At 31.6% G+C, this 16,632-nt stretch overlaps 2 protein-coding genes across 7 annotated transcripts in view; both read right to left on the bottom strand.

Moving 5' to 3' along the window:
• LOC135845855 (atos homolog protein A-like) overlaps window positions 1-1,741 on the bottom strand; it is a 100,007-nt gene extending 98,266 nt beyond the window's left edge. For 2 of the 3 annotated variants that reach the window (XR_010558847.1, XR_010558848.1), the window contains exon 1: window positions 1,387-1,741. The gene's annotated coding sequence lies outside the window, so the exon portion shown is untranslated. The remainder of the gene's footprint in view (window positions 1-1,386) is intronic. The other variant, XM_065364702.1, reaches the window with a different exon arrangement.
• Window positions 1,742-2,357: 616 nt separating this feature from the next.
• Window positions 2,358-16,632, bottom strand: part of LOC135842384 (serine proteinase stubble-like) — an 83,837-nt gene continuing 69,562 nt past the window's right edge. For all 4 annotated transcript variants that reach the window (XM_065359819.1, XM_065359821.1, XM_065359818.1 and 1 more), the window contains 6 exons: window positions 11,746-11,940; window positions 11,550-11,626; window positions 9,189-9,289; window positions 8,807-9,075; window positions 6,033-6,187; window positions 2,358-3,838 (listed from right to left, as the gene is read on the bottom strand). In XM_065359819.1, coding sequence (XP_065215891.1) covers window positions 3,677-3,838; window positions 6,033-6,187; window positions 8,807-9,075; window positions 9,189-9,289; window positions 11,550-11,626; window positions 11,746-11,940 — 959 coding nt within the window. In that variant the 3' untranslated portion in view covers window positions 2,358-3,676. The remainder of the gene's footprint in view (window positions 3,839-6,032; window positions 6,188-8,806; window positions 9,076-9,188; window positions 9,290-11,549; window positions 11,627-11,745; window positions 11,941-16,632) is intronic.

The following is a 16,632-nucleotide window of genomic DNA, read 5'->3' as shown; positions in this document are numbered from 1 at the left end:
ACGAAGCTCCTCAATCCTCACTCATTAAAAAATACCCATCAGCTAAATAGACGAATTTCATAAATCCCATCGTCATGGAAAATTTTCATTCACCTGCGATATTTTCAATACAGTATCAACTCGTTACCGATGAAACACGCTTCAAAAGGAGGGGGGAAAAACCTCAAACAAACAAAATAAAATAATCCATAATACTCGATTCAAACTACCTACTAAACCCCGAGTAAAGCTGACATGATGACGTCATGTACTGTATTTTTTCAGCATCACAACTCTCTCATCAAATTATTCCACTCGAAAGAAATCTCTGAAAAGGGAGAAAAATTCTCGCTGGTTTTTCTAAATAGGTCAAAAAGGTAAAAGGTAGGTGAGTTGAGGAGAAACAGTTTGTTCGAGTGTAATTATAAAAAATTCGCTTATACATAAATGATAGATAAATGATTTAGAAAAGAAAAAAAAAAAAGAAGACAGTAATGATCCTTAAAATATTCAATACCTAATTAAAAATACTCTTCAATTTTCACTCCTCCTGTCCTCCTAAAACACTCGTAAGAGTTGGTTGATGTCATCTCAATACAATCATCGATTCGTGAACCATAATACCTAATTACAATCCATCGAAGATGATCTCACCACCACAAAATAATAAGACAAAGGAAACAACCATACAAAACCCAATCTCATTTCGTTTCGAAGGAAAACACAAAACAACTGAAAACACCAATACTATTACAAGTAGATGGAGAAGGAAGGAAAGGAGTAGTTAAATACGATGACGTCAGCTGAGCAGGAGCACAGCTGATTCGATCTTGAATATTACGTCCTTGAGTGCGTTTCGTTTCGTGGTCTTTCGAAGCTAAAATAGGTTCGCGAAAGCCATACTTGAATACGCAAATTCATGGCCATTATTGAGGTAGGATCATTAAAGTAAATTCTCATTTCTCAATCACGAAGAATCTTTAAAATAAAGCTGATTACCAATAATAATCATCGTATTGCTGTATAGATACAAAATACTTAATCTTTTGCATAATCAATCAAACACACTTCGGTGCAAATGTAAATAAGTGACCCAATTCACTTCGAAACATTTTTAGATTTTGTTCATAATCCCATATCAAATTATTCCTTCAGGTTTATACAAATATATCTGTGAAATCCCACCATCATTCATCGAATAAAAATTACTCATCGAATCGAACGTTAGTGTACAAGACCAAAGTAAACTCGAACCAAGACTCATCGTTCGAGCTGTCAAATATGCACAACAGTCAACAGCACACATTTTACGAAACCATACAAACACTCAAGCTTGTAAAAAATTGATCGTTGACTAAAAGCGATAATTAAATCGTATCCTATGAATTATGATGTTTATAAAATTACCTCGTATTCGATAAGATGATTTAACAACGAAAACTGTAACTGTTCAGCATACTCTGAGACCGAAGGTTTCCTTCGTAGAAGATGTTTACAAATTACTACTAACACGTTGAAGTTCACTTGTGAAATATAACTCGATAAATAGTTTATTGAAATTAGTAATTAAACCGAAGAAATTGGCGAATGGCGAAAAAAATAAAACAATCCGAAGCCAACCGAACACCAAACGACCAACACACGTTCCACCTCGAACTCTTTAACTAGCACACTGAGGTTTTTTCAAATTAAAACTTACCAAAATGGTAACACTTTAGTGTTGTGCTCAGTGTGTTCCATTCATGTTGACTGTGAACAAAAGGTAAACATACAAGTTGCGTATTGCATTGGCATGAATTTCGCAGTGTTGCCAATACGTACGCATGTCATCGAACAGCTGTTTCAGCGAAAGAATAAATGGCGATTTATTTTTAGAGACGTTTGGAGATAATTTTAAAAGGCACACGAGTACAAATCTTTGTTCGTGGGAATTTATTAATTATCATTATCGATTTTGTTTATTTGTTTCTAAAAATGGAAATAAATGATGAGATATTGTACTGGTGCATTGCTTATCTGCTTAGGTGTTCGTTAAAGAGAAATATTGCAGCATAAAACAAAGTATATTTTATCAGTACAGATAAGGGTTGTTGATGCCTAGGGAATGGGGATAAACTTGCTATCTTAATTAACTATGTCTTATCTATCTTTTTTAAAACATTTTTTTGTTCGTTTCTGAAAACCCTAAAATAAAATAATTAGGTATTCCAGTCCAGCAGTCAATCGTCTACATTCCTTCTTTCAATGAAACAGTGAGAAATATCAGCATTTTTGGAGCTTAAACTCAGCCCTTCACAGTTTCAAGCACCAAAATACAATAATTTAGCAACACCTACGAAAATCACAAAATTCTTACTTCTAGCAAAAATTACTCGAGCTATGAAAAAATATAACTTTATTGACATAGAAAGAGAAAAAACGTTAAACCACATAAGAAAATCAAAGAGAGAAAAAAAAGAAATAAATAAACAGTATTGTACTCGCGACACAGATACGCAATAACAATCATTATTTTACCACCTTGGAAAATACAAATATTTTAAATAAATGCCATTTTACATTAAATTACCATCTATATATACACATTACAATAACAAAGTACGAAAAATACAATAAATAACATCACAATTAATTTTATAAACCTAACTAAATAAATCAAATCACAAACATCGTAAAAAAAAACGCAGCCATTTTTAAATGCATTATTTTTCAATTGTTCGAAATAAAATAATAGCCCTATTCGGATCTCATTAGATAGGTCTATTTTAATAATAATTTTACCGTATTAAAAAAAATATTCGTAACGTTTCAAAAAAATAAATAAATAAATAATAATTCGTTGTCGCATTATCCACATCCAAAAATTAAATTTTTAAAAAGAACGTTACATCCATAAATAGAAGTGAATTTGTCAATTTGAAAGAATAAAATTAACATATCATCAGTTCCAAATACATAAATAATAATGAAAGTTCACACAACATCACGAATACAAGATTTTACATAAGAAAGAAACACCCGAGTTAAATAAAAACCGAAGATAAAAAAAGTTTAAAATGCGCGCAAGAGTATAAAAAAAAATCTAATTAAAATACTGTTTTCTTTTCTTTTTTTTTCTAAAAAAAAGTCAATGTAAAAATGAACACATTAAAATTCGTTGTCAATACAATAGAGAAAATTGCCACATAAAAATATTAATACTGAAGAAAATAAATAATCTCTATAAGGCTGTGGAAAGCCTACGATATCGAAAAAGCTACGACAACAACAGTAATCAACAAATTACATAAGTATGGAAATACCTTTCGACGAGCGTACGAATAAATGCAATAAATATATAATACAATATTTTACACCGGTACAGTACCTACAAAATGTACATCATTTAATATGAAAGAATAGTATAAATACACACGTCATAACGCAGCGATTCTCAACTCGTATTACAATAATACGTCTTTTGTTATTATTTTGCTTATTACACTCATCGACGCAAATTTGACACCTTCGTAGCGGTAATTTAAAACCACCTTATCCCGTAGGTAATCGAAACAAATCAGCATCTCGTTACACGAACTTTAAAAATTCAAATATCATCATACGTCTTAAAATTCTCACGGTTAAAAAAAAATCAAAACGCGATAAATTGACGAATAAAGACCCTGGGTCTAGAAAAATGATAGCGAGTAATTAAATTTTAAAATTGTAGTATTTGATTGATCCAATCTCGGAATGCTGAAATACGAGTGTAAACTCCGGGTTGGTTTGGTTCAGCGCAGCCGATACCCCAGGATATGATTCCGGCCAGAAGCCAACGTTTGTCTGGTCTCTGGATCACCATCGGACCTCCCGAGTCACCCTGTAGAGAAAATGGCGAATTTAGTCGAATATTTTAAATTAATTGAAAAAAATAAAGCTATAAAGCTACGAATAAATAAATAGATAATATTGAATTCAGCTTAACAGAATTACGAATGATCGATTTCTGATGCTGAGGGAGGGGGGGGGGGTTAAACACTGATTCTAGAAATCAACATTTTAACTACCCTTTTCTGAAATAATTTCAAGAAAAATTTTAATATTCGGGTAAGTATGAAAAATATTTAAGTTGCATGAAAAATTTCAAAAAAATTTGAACAAACACCAAAGATGTCAGAATAGGGAGAAATATTTTTTAAAAAAGAAACAAACATAAAACCTAAGCTTTGCATAAAATTTAATCCAAAATTCAAAATGCTCATATTTATTAGCAAAAAAAAATCAAAACATTTTAAAAAAATTGGTAATTTGCAAAAAAAAAAAGTTTAAAATTGTTGAAACGTTTAAAAAATTAGAAAATTAAACAAATTATTTTAAAACATTGGATTTATTTGATTACTTGATTGATTAGGTAATTTTCAGTGAATTAAAAAAAATAATTCCTTAAGAAATTTCTTAGATTTTTTATTTTTTCTTTTCAACGGTGGAAAATAGGAATTACTTCAGGCATTTTAATTTGTTCAAATTTAATAATATTTTGACCCTAACCTAAATGCATCAATCCGAACGAAGCAAAAAAAACTTGCGAGTGCAGTTTATCTTTTTTTCTCTAGCCTCAGTTCCCTCTCCTCCCTTCTCTCTTCATCTAAAAATCAAAACAATTAATTTCCAAGTTGAAAAAATTGGGCGATTCGCAGAAAACTTAATACGAAAATGATTAAAACATCAACTACGAGTAGAAGAGTTGATTAAATTTTACTTTACCTCATTTTTGGAAAATAATTTTTATCAACAATTTATCCAACTGAAAATCATTTTGGTTCAAATTTTGATGAATTTTCTGCATATTTTAATCAAGTTTAATAATATTGAAAAAAAAATTCAATTGACTTTCTAACATAATATCAGATTTTCAAAAACTTGGAAAAAATTTGAATTTTGAGAAACCGATATTTAAAATAAAATGTGAAATTATGATTTCACCATATTTTTTCTGACTTTTAAGAACTCGGGAAAAATTATTACAACTATCAATTCATAAAATAATGCAAACTTTGAAAAACTTTGAAAAAATTCAATAAGTTCTGAAAATGCATTGAGTTGATTACATTATATTGTTTTATTTTTTAAAACTTGAAAAGAAAATTCAATAGGCTAAATTCTTCAAATTAAGTCAGACTTAATCAGACTCTTGGAAAAAAGTTTGTTAGTTTTAATTTGATTTTAAAATCTTCTCTTTGACTTTTATAAACTTGGAAAAAATTTCTCTGAATTTTTGACATTATCTACATATGTCTCAAAAACTTTGAAAAAAATGGCCAACTTCAGAAATTTCTACTTACACTGAAGTAGACAGTAGACTCTAATGGTATCAAATCTGACTTGTAAGAACTTGGAAAAAAAATTAATGGATTTGTTTGAATTACGTATGTCAAAAATTCAAAAAGTAGCATTTTAATACTGAATACATCCATTTTTTTTTTTTTTTTTTTTAGAATGTTTCAATCATATTTTTACAAATTTTGCATTATTTTTCAATGATTTTTTTCTACCTCATTTTGATCATTTTTCAAGTTTTTTCAAAGCATTCAATTCTTCAAGATTGCACTTTTCTATTAATCAGTAACCGTTAAACAAAATTTTAGCACCCCTCCCCCTCATTTATCGGATTCTGCTGCTATAATTATATATTTCAACAATTTTTTTTTCCAAACTGAATTATGAGAGTGATGAAAATGATGAGATATAATTTTGCAAATGGTCAAATAAAGCGAGATAAATGAAGATAAATTTACCACGAAATTGGTAGATTATTTTCATTAATTCGATCAAAAAAAAATTTGGGAAAGCTAAGGACAAAATTGATACATATAATATTTCAACCCAAATATTCATAACAGCAAATAAAAAATACCCAACGATGATATTTTGAAACTTTGCATCGGTGTCATTCAAATTGGCGAAATAACGAAGTAGGTATCCATCCATCATCCCTACCACTACCACCACTACTGTTACCTTTCGATTAATAATTAATTTGCTCTTCATACGTATTTTTTGTTTTGATAACTTACTTCACATGAGTCGAAACCTCCTTTTTTCCATCCAGCACAGATGAAAATATTCGGTATGTGTTCAATATAACCAGCACTTTGGTACATGCTTTCACAAACGGAATTATTGATGACAGGCACTGATACTTCTTGCAAAATAGTGGGAAGTGGACCATCTGTAGGCAGAAAAATATATTCAATCAATATTAAAATCATGTACATATTACAAGCAGATTATTTTGTTTATTAATTTACAAATGATTAAAAAACAATGTCATTTTCAGGTCTAAAAGTTGAGAAATTTTCGTTCAATGATTCCAAACATTTTCAAACCTGACAATTTCTCCACCCTTCCTTACCTCCCTCCCAAAAAAACATCACATTGAAATACGATGGAAAAAAAGTCATGGATCCAAATAAAATGAAAAAAATAATTCTCTACTGCCTTCAACGTAGACAACTAGGCAACTAAACGTACACATCTTCAGTATAAACAGTCTATCAATATTCCTTCATCCGCTCATCGAGTCAAAACCCAACCAAACCATCATAAAACTTACTTCGTGACATACTCAACAAATAAGGTCGACGTTGAAACGACGAAGAGCTCAGCGAAAATCTCCGGACATTGCTGAAATTTGGAATTTTCAGCCAATCGACGCAACTAAATGTACTTCGAGCTAGATTCACTTCACGAATCATCGTTGATTTCAGCACATGGAAATTATTCTGCAGCACGTACGGCTCTCGATGGAAACACACATTCCTAGGCTTTAAAATCCCATTACGTTTATTCCTCCTGAACTGAACAACTTGGCTGGCACGAGGATGATGTTGCCTTCCTCGATTATGATTCTCATCTCGGGCACTGATTCGTACTCTTATCTGAGACATTCTACTGAACTCGTTACCATTCAACGAAATACTATCCATCTGAGTGGTGACCGTTTCGATGCTGGTTTCAGTTCTCTGAGACGTATTCATCGTCGGATTGCTCGTCGACTCCGGTCTCGGAGAATCGAATTTATCGCTGAGTCTGCGAACCGGCGGAGGTATTTTTTCGTCTTTTCTTCTCGGCGTATCTTCTTCGATTTCTTCGTTCTCGTTGCTTAGGCAATTACTGCATTGATAATTTAACCCGGTGCTTCGACGAAACTGGCACGATGAGTTGTTAGCAGCTGAGGTTCGAGTAGTTCTGCGACGTTGCTCGGTCTGGCCTGGTTCGAGTTGAGGTGTAGGGCAACGATACCGGTAACTAAAAGGGCATCCAGGGTCTCTGCACGGTTCGACGCTGTAGATAAATTGAGGAAATGGTGTTCGTAGTACGCAGTTGAACGCCAAAGGTGCTGGTAAGCTGTACGTGAAACTGTTCGGTTCGACTGGTGCTAGAAAAAGTGGCTGGATCGATAGAGGAACTACTGGTATGATGTAAACTACAGGCAGGTTGTATAGTATAGGAGTATCTTGGTCGACTAGGTCGGGTATTATCGGAGATAAAGGTTCGGTTATCGGTATCATAGGTGGGATATAAGATACGGTCTGAAGTGCTGGCATGTTCGCTGGACCCGGATCTTGATCTAGGTGATGGATTCGTGAAGGTTCGGACGAATAGGCTCCATAGGTCGGATACATTGGCTCAAGTTGCTGAACATTATCGGCGTCAGCATACACGAAGAAATTAGCCGCATCGACTTGAGGTACCGGTGCTTCTGGATTCATGTTCACGTATCCTGGTCCGTGATAATTATCGATTCCGGATAATCGAGAAGATGTCACACTAGGCGTTTCGATGTACGGAAATTCGATTTCAGCCAACTGCAACTGGTTATTCGGCTCGTGTGGAATATCGTTATAAAAGTCGAATTCGACTGGCATATTGTCGTCTCTAGGCAAACGCTGTATCACCGGACGTCTGATAGAGTTATTAGGTGCGAAAATATTCACGTTAGGAGGTGCTTGGTTTTCACCCAGGTCTAAACATTGTCCGCTATTACCGCAAACTTCGATCGAATACGACATACCTTGACGAATGGCAGGAAAAACAATGTTACTTCGTAGAACATCCTTCAACGTGGAAACATCGATCAAAGGTGATTGCTGACGTGATTCGCAGACCTTTAATAAAGGTACATTGTCGACCGATTCGTTATATAATTCGGTGCTATCGCAATTCACCACTAATGGTTCGGCTAATTCACCCCGATTCGAATGTAAATCCAGCATACGATCTCGCGCAGAAGGTTCTTCGGCATCTTTTTTCTTAGTAAACCGAAATCTCTTGAAGAAATTCATAACGTACGCGACAAAACGAAACCTAAACCGAGATTTACGAATTTTGATCGTTTTTTAAAACACAAATTCACACGATTCACAATCGATATAGTTGAACGTAATACAGTATACTGAACCGGTGTCTCGTTATCGTGTTCAGCTTTTGCGTAGATTTTCAATACTGGATCAGACTCGAGCTTGTAATTTTACCCAACTATGTTTCGTTATCAACTTATCGTTCAATAGAATCAGATGCAGGTTATTACGATGAAAATTGAATACCTAACGATACATTTTGCAGTGCTTAGAAGTGCGTCTCTTTCGTTTCATTTACCTACCTAACTACACATCATAGAAAGAACTTAGCTACAAATCTTTTTCGCTTCGTCATTATACGTAGATCTAGATAGGTAACTAATAATTTACAATCAACCAAAAGAAAAAAACATCCTACCCCGAAATTTTCAATCCTACGTTACTTTGTAATTCAATTTTAACCGATTTTTTTTTCAAATAAAATTTACCTTCGTAAAGTCGTCCCCAACCGGTCACAAAGGCAGAAGATCCTACAAAATTGGTATCATCTTCCGGTACACAAATCGGAACAATATTTGGTTGGAATTGAACCGGTTCGTAGAATCGTAAAAGAGCTAAATCGTATTCGAAAGTTCGAGGGTCGAATTGAGGATGCGAGGCGACTATTTGAACTCTTCTTTCTTGAAATCCATAAGGCTCTTCTTCGGTTTGCAGATCGAATTCGCCTAACCTCAAGAGTAAGTCACTCGGTGGTACGCTGAAATTAAATAAATACGTAGTAAGAGATTTTTTTATAACAGGGTTAGGTTAGGGAGAAAGAAAAGGTTGAAATTGAGTAACGTGGTGTATTTTTTAGCTATTTTTACGTACTTTTCGACGCAATGAGCTGCTGTAACGGCCCAGTTTTCATTGAACAAAGCTGCTCCGCATTTATGTAGGTAAGTTGAGGTCCTCCATTGTCGTAATGAAATCTGAAATCATTAAAAAAAACAAACTTAAGTTTTCATGTAAAAGTTTTTTTTTCATTTTTTAAAGAATAAGTAAGTACGTTGAAAAAATCTCGAGAAGGATAAAATAAGGGGTTCTTCTGAACTTCTGACAGTTGATTTACCTATCATATTATGATTTATGAATCCCTCCCCACTTCATCGACAAATGCTCGCTAATTTATCAAAATTGAACATTTTCAATAATATTTTCTCAAGATCAGTGGATTCAAAAAATATACGAGGGAAACATGAATTTTTTTTAATGAAAAAAAAATCATTTTACCAGGGAATTTTTTGAAGCAGGGCCTGTCGATTTGAACAAAAAACTAAGCTACATTGAAACAGCACGTTAAAAACCTCGTAACCAAAATTTTAGGAGCTGAAGTTGATTTTTAAATTTTTGGCCAATTTTTAAAAACTAAAAAAAATTTAAAAATTGTTGATGGTAACTTTTTAAACACATTTTTAATTATGTATATTTTTCAAACAATTTCATTTAAACTGAATTCCCTCCTTTTCACCAACATTGAAAACTACCAAATTCAAGACATTCTGAAGCCTCCAGCAAATTTCCAACTTTTTCCTATTTTTTTTTTTTTCATTTTTTTTTTTCTGAAAGGTCAAAAATGATTTTTAGCATTTCCGACTTCGATTGATGCTTATTAGACACCCTCTGAACTACTTTAGCTCATTGCCAAAAAAATCCAAGGTATCCAGTTCAAAATTGAATTTTTCACCAATTTAAAAATCCTAGAAAAAATCCAAAAAATCAAATTTTCAAAAATAGTGCATCACGACAGGGCTTCTTTGTGATCAGCTTACTTCAAAATCAATCTCAATTATACCTTTTTGGAGGCTCGAGCAAGTTCTCAATTTTCTCCAGAAATTTAAAATTGCTCTGGAAGGCCCAAAAAATGAACTTTAAGCACCTCTAACTGGAACTAGTGCTTATTAGGCACACTCTCAACTTGAAAATAACCTTTTTAAAAACATTTTGGAGCCTGAAGAGGATTAGGAAATTTTTTAGAGAGTATTGAAATCACGCAGGAGGCTCCAAAATGGTTCAATTACGAATGCACACAGCAAAAATCAACAATTCATTTTGTTTGAAGAACAAAATCATGCAAAAATTGAAAATTGCTATAAAAACAGTTTTTTTGAATTATTTGGAGATTTAAAAATTTACCAAAAATTAAAAAATGACTTTGGAGGAATTTCAGGACACGTTCTTTTGAATTTTGGTCTAATTTAGTTTCGTTCAAATCGGATGGAAACAGTTTAAAACGTTGCCTGGTTTAATGAGTATACTCACTGAACTTTTTATTTTGGGAAATTACAAGTTTTATTTAGTTCTTCAAGAGTTTTTTCATCAGATTTTTGATATTTTTTGAACAATGAGTGTTTTTTCTAATGAACAGAAAATTTGTGAAATAGGTGAGTATGAGTAATTAATTCATTTTTTTCAATTTTTTATCTCTATTCATTTTTTTCCATTATGAAAATTATTCTGGCATTTTTTTAGTACGTACTTCGAATTGTCATCAATTTTTTATGAAAATAGATTTTTATCAAAAAATGATTTTCATTTTTTTTAAAATAAGAGATAAATAATAAATTTTTTTTTGTTTTCAGAAAATATCATTATTTTCTATTTTTTATTTCATTATTTTAAACTTTTATCTTATATTCATTTTACATTTCATTTTAAAAATAATTTCACTAAGCGATCAGTCCATTTTTTCGTCTCCATGATCGTTTGTTTTTCGATTTTTTCCGAAATGATTCAAGCATCAAGACAATTGAACTAGAATATTAATTTTTCGATTGCAAAATTTTTCTGGCACATAAAAAAATGAAAAATTCACTTCAAAAAAATTGAATTTGTAAGATCTTTTAAATTGTTACCAACTGATATAAAATTTATTTAAAATCTCTATTTCCAAGCAAACGTTATAACACGAAAAACATTTTCAGTCGATTCGTTTAAATATTACCTATACAGAAAAAACACACAATGTGTTATTTTTCACTTTATCCAAATTTTTTCGCAGGTAAATTTTTCAAAACGAAAAAATAAATTTCAGCACGAAACATATTATAAGGTATCCTTCCTTTTGTATTTATATTCCACAAAACCAGGCAACTAGGGCAAATAATCCACCCTGATCCTCTCTTTTCTCTTATTTTTTACATCCTGCTTTAATAATAATTCAACAGCACAAACATCATCTATCATACCAACCTGCCATGGCCATTTTCCGAACGAGGCTTTTTCACCTCCAACAATCCGAGCTGTAGGGAACAATCGACGTCCGCAAACTATAAAAACAATGAAAACAAAATTAATAGGAATTTTCACAGGTACCTACTTTAGCTAAGGTGAAATCAAATTTGCTTGAAAATATTTGTGTACGTAATTTTTAATATTGCTTGTTTACCTTCTTTGTAGTCGGACATATTTAGAGCTGAAGATTCAATTTCATTAGTTTCAATCGATGAAGAAGGAGTAGTCTCAATTGGTAATGGACTAACAACAGGTATCGTAACACTGGTACTGGGTTTAGATGATGTCTGAGTCGTTATGATGTTTGTGGTAGAAATGCTACTGAATTCCGAGCTACTCGATGCTGCTGCTGTAAAAATAAAAATTATACGATTAATTCAAGTATAGAAAAAAGTCTCTAAAACAACACATCTGGTTTATTTAGACATTTGAAAAGATAAATAAAAACTGATTTCAAGGCGCGAAATAAAATATTATTTTTAATAAAACAAAATTTGTGTTTTCCAACGACGTCGATAAAATTGCTAACGAGTAACGTCGAATTGTGGAACTTTTGGAAAATTATTTTACGACAAATTCTCATACTTCTTCGAGGAAGGTATCTCGGTACCCAGCAGTCTAGTGGTTTACGACTGTAATAACTTTTAAATTACGAGTTATTATTTCTTTTTTGTGTTTCTGCGAAACTTAAAGTTTACAAGGTAATATTTTATTATTTTTCTACAGTAGTCGGTGGTTAATATCATTCAAGCTACTCGTAGAGTCTGGGTATAAAAAACTATAAGTAAACTGATAGCGAGATATTTGAGATGTTATGCCAAAGTTTGCACAAAGTTCATGGAGAAATATTCTCCAAAAGTTGCAGTAATGTTTACGAGCGTCGACTACGAGTACAATGATCCAACAATTGTTCTCGTACTAATAAATCTCGACTATAGTCGTGTAGTTCTTAAGAGCACCTACTGTTTCATTTTATTCGCGAACCCTTTTCTTTTTTTTAATTATCGCTAAAAAGGCGGCTCAACGAGAGAAACATTTTATTAATATTTCAGCACGGTCGTCGTCTTATAGGGTGACAATGAGGGAGAAGGTGAACTTTTACGTTGAAACTTTATAGCGAGAGTTTCGCTTTTGTAAAATGGAATGGGGTGGTAAGATTGTGAAAAATTTTTGTGCGATCGTTAAGAATTAGAAGATGTAAGTCCTACATATTCAATATCAATATCAAAGTACCTATAAAGAGAAATTCTGAATGAAAATGTATATCCTAACATTTTTGTTTATAGCTAGAGCTATTTAAACTATTCAGACACATGATCAGATAGTTTTTTTAAAAAAAAATAGTGTGTTGTTATTACATTAAATTTAAATAGTACACATTTGACTTCAGACACGAATAAAAATATTTCCAGGAAAAAAATAAAAATAAAATCTGTTCAGTTAGTTTAGTAAAAAAAATTAACTTCTGTTTCCTAGTTTCAGAAGAGGATGAAAATTCATTTATACATTCAAGTCTTCAATTAAAAAAAAAAAAGAAAAAAAAAATGTTGATGAAAAATAGAAAAGAGAAATCCCAAGTATCGGTTTGAAATGAATATGAAGAGAAGTCGAAAAACTAAAAAGCTCCCAAAAATACCAGTCTACCACAATTGAACCAAATTTCAAGTTTTAAATTGCACGTTTCAATTTTTGGCCCATTTTTTTTAAGAGAAAAAGACCCAAAATTTACAAAATTTTCAAAAATAAATAATAATAATAATTAATAAAGTATCTAAGTAGGTATCTACGTTTTTATTTTAATTTTTGCCTATTTTATTTTTTATTCATTTTTTATGGAATCAAGAGTAGGTGTAGGTACGACTATCGACGTAATAACCACCTTATTTTTATATGTTTCACATAATCATACAGAGGATCAATCAATATACGTCTGTATGCTATTGAAAGTCGTCGATATCGTTACAAACGAAACAAATTGATTTAAAAGCGATAGTTTAAAACTCTTAGGCAAAGTATTGCATGATTTCCTATAAAAGGATTTGATTGTTTATCATCCCCGTGCAGCAACATGGACGGCCAGCTACTTCTAGCTTGAAACGTTAGTGGTAACTCGCGTGTCCATGTTCTGCAACATTGATATTCTTCAGTATTTATTATTAACAAATAACCATTAGGGGGTCTTCAAAGTTACGATACAGTCGAACTTTTGAAACTACCAATCTGCAGCTGTCGTAGTTTTTCGATGGATTGATTTCATTCAATCATGTACATAATTAGAGTGATTGGTTTTTTTTTTCATTTTCCTTCATTCAATAAAAAAATCTTTAAGTCCAATCAATCATACATTTCACACATTAGATGATTTTTTTTAAATGTAAGCGCCTAATTAGGATTTTTTTCGATTAAAAATTCGAAAATATCAATTGTTTAGCATTATGTAAAGTTGAATCCATAAAATTTACAGCCCAAAATGGCTCATTTGCGAGTATTTTAATGAAAAAAAAAAAAATCATAAACGATGATTTTCAAAACTGATTTTAAAACCGGAAAGAATTCCTAATTCTGTTTTTTTTTTGACATCTTGACAAAATATTAAGTTTTGAACCGAACAAAGCTAAAAAGAAAAAGCACAACAATATACATCACAAGTCAAAATTTCAGATACTTTCAATTTTTAGAAAATGTCCAAAGATCAAATTTGGACTAAAAAATTCAAAAAAAAAATCACCTTATTATATTGATCTACAGAGCTCAAATTGGATAATAGATACTGATGTAAATACTTTTTTTCGGGCTCCCAAATCGAGTGGATATTGTTTCGAACCGTTTTGAACAGTTCTGGAGCTTTGAGTAGATTTTTGAAAGTTGAAATTTCCGAAAAATTTTACCAGATGAAATGATAGAAACCTAAAATATACTCTAACTGTTAATTTCAACATGATGAGTTGATTGGAGATGGTTTCAAACCATTCTGTAGCCTCCAACTATATTTTAGAAATTCCATAGACTTCTACAAAGTTCAATAAAATTTGTCTAAATGAACTTTTACTAGAATCAAATCGATTCTGGAGGTTGAAAATACAAGTAGGTACCCAATTTTAACTTTCTGGGTTAACTTGATGAAATTTTGATTTTTTTCGCATTTTTAGCTTAAAAATTCTCATTTACCAGAAGTCGAAAAATGCACTCCAGTAGCTAAAGTCTAAAATATTAGCTGGTAATGTACACCTATACCTAACCTACCTATTTTTGCATGCTCTTTCGATTCAACTTTATTCAGTTCAAAATGTCAGCATCATTAATTTTTAATAGGTATCTGTACCTAACAATAAGTAGTTTTTTTTTACTTTTATCAATCGACAAAGCTCAGGCTAATCTGACAACATACATACAATAGATAAGTAATGTACATATATCTTAGTTTCGAGCAAAATACTACTGCTTGAAAATAACAAGATACAAAATTGATTTGAAAACGATAGTTCAATACTCTTAGGTAAAGTATTGCATGATTTCCTATAAAAGGATCCGATTACAGCAATTCACTTCAATGCAGATACATATACGATCGGTAACTCTGTTATCTCTGTAGTCACCGGACGTATATGTTCTGTATTATCTATAATAATAATTCTACATTCAACAATACTAACGATGAAGCTTGAAGTTCACATTCTTCATCAGTGATGTGTCACTATGGATGAATGGTTTTGAGCTATCGTTAGTTCATCTAACCCTATCGGAGGTTGGGAGGTTTCAAAAGTATAACGATACTGTTGGAATACTGTTGGTAGGTAGTTTTTTGATAAATTGTTTTCATAATTCTTACCCACACTTAGATATAACAACATAACCAATTTTCCCCTCATTTTCATTAAAAAAAAAAACAAAAAAAAACAGGGGATCTACTATGATTAAAACACATTAGAACCTATGTCACCTAATTTTCAAAAAAAAGTAGTTACCTGTACATAATTACTTACATGTTTTTTCTTTGCTATTACATTCAAAAATAACTACCCATGTTTAAGCATTTAGAACGAATTCGTCAAATTTTTACTACAAAATACAAAAAGACATTCAAATTACGAATGTTTTGATAAAAAAAAAAAAAAAACATAAACGATGAGTTTCAAAACTGATTTTAGTATTGAAAAAAAATGTTTAGATTTTTTTTTTGACATCTCAAAACTTCTAACCAAAAGTCAAAAAATAGGAAAAGTATCAAAATTGATGGGAATTTTTTAAAACCGTAACTACGAAACTAAATCGACAGAACATGCAAAAATCAAAAATACATCACTGGCTAAAATTTTTAGTGCTCGAGCGTATTTTTAGATTTTTGGCGAGTTTTTAAAAATTAAACGTGGGTCAAATATGAGGGAAAAAATCAAAATTTTATAGGATAAATACCTACTAAAGTTTAGCTTTCCAAGAGTCAATTTGGTGATTTTTTTTTGTATTTTTGGCTCAAAAACTTGCCAAATATATATATTTTTTCGATTTTTTATGCTTCATTTTTTTCACTAGGTACCTACCTCAGTTTCAAAAAAAATGCAACTGCTGAATTCTAAAAAACGTTATACAAAAATTTTACCTATCACGTTGTCGAATGGAATACCTACCTACATAAGTATGTAGGTACCTAATTAGGGAAGAATCGAAGCTGTAAATGCCACGTCGTCGTAACAAGTGGCGGTAAAAATCGTTCATGTATGGGTCTGCCTATCATTGTTAAAAACGAGGCAATTGATTAGGAAATGATAGTTTAATACTCTTAGGTAAAGTATTGCATGATTTCCTACATAAAGATTTTACTACTTCATTTCACCTTTACGCAGATACATATACATTTGGTTAGCCGAACTATATCTCCGTAGTTACCTACAGAGTGTAGATGTATCTGCTATATCTATATTCCACAATTCAACAATACTAATAATGAAGTTGAAAACTTATTATTCTCTTCATTAGATGATAGACCTATGTACCTCTACCTATCACTATGAATGAATGGTTTTGAGTTATCAGGAGCTAAATA

This window comes from Planococcus citri, chromosome 4 (genome assembly GCF_950023065.1).
Source record: "Planococcus citri chromosome 4, ihPlaCitr1.1, whole genome shotgun sequence".
Taxonomy (NCBI): Eukaryota; Metazoa; Arthropoda; class Insecta; order Hemiptera; family Pseudococcidae; genus Planococcus; species Planococcus citri.
Note: the sequence above shows the minus strand (reverse complement) of the source record. Positions and strands in the feature narration are given on the sequence as shown.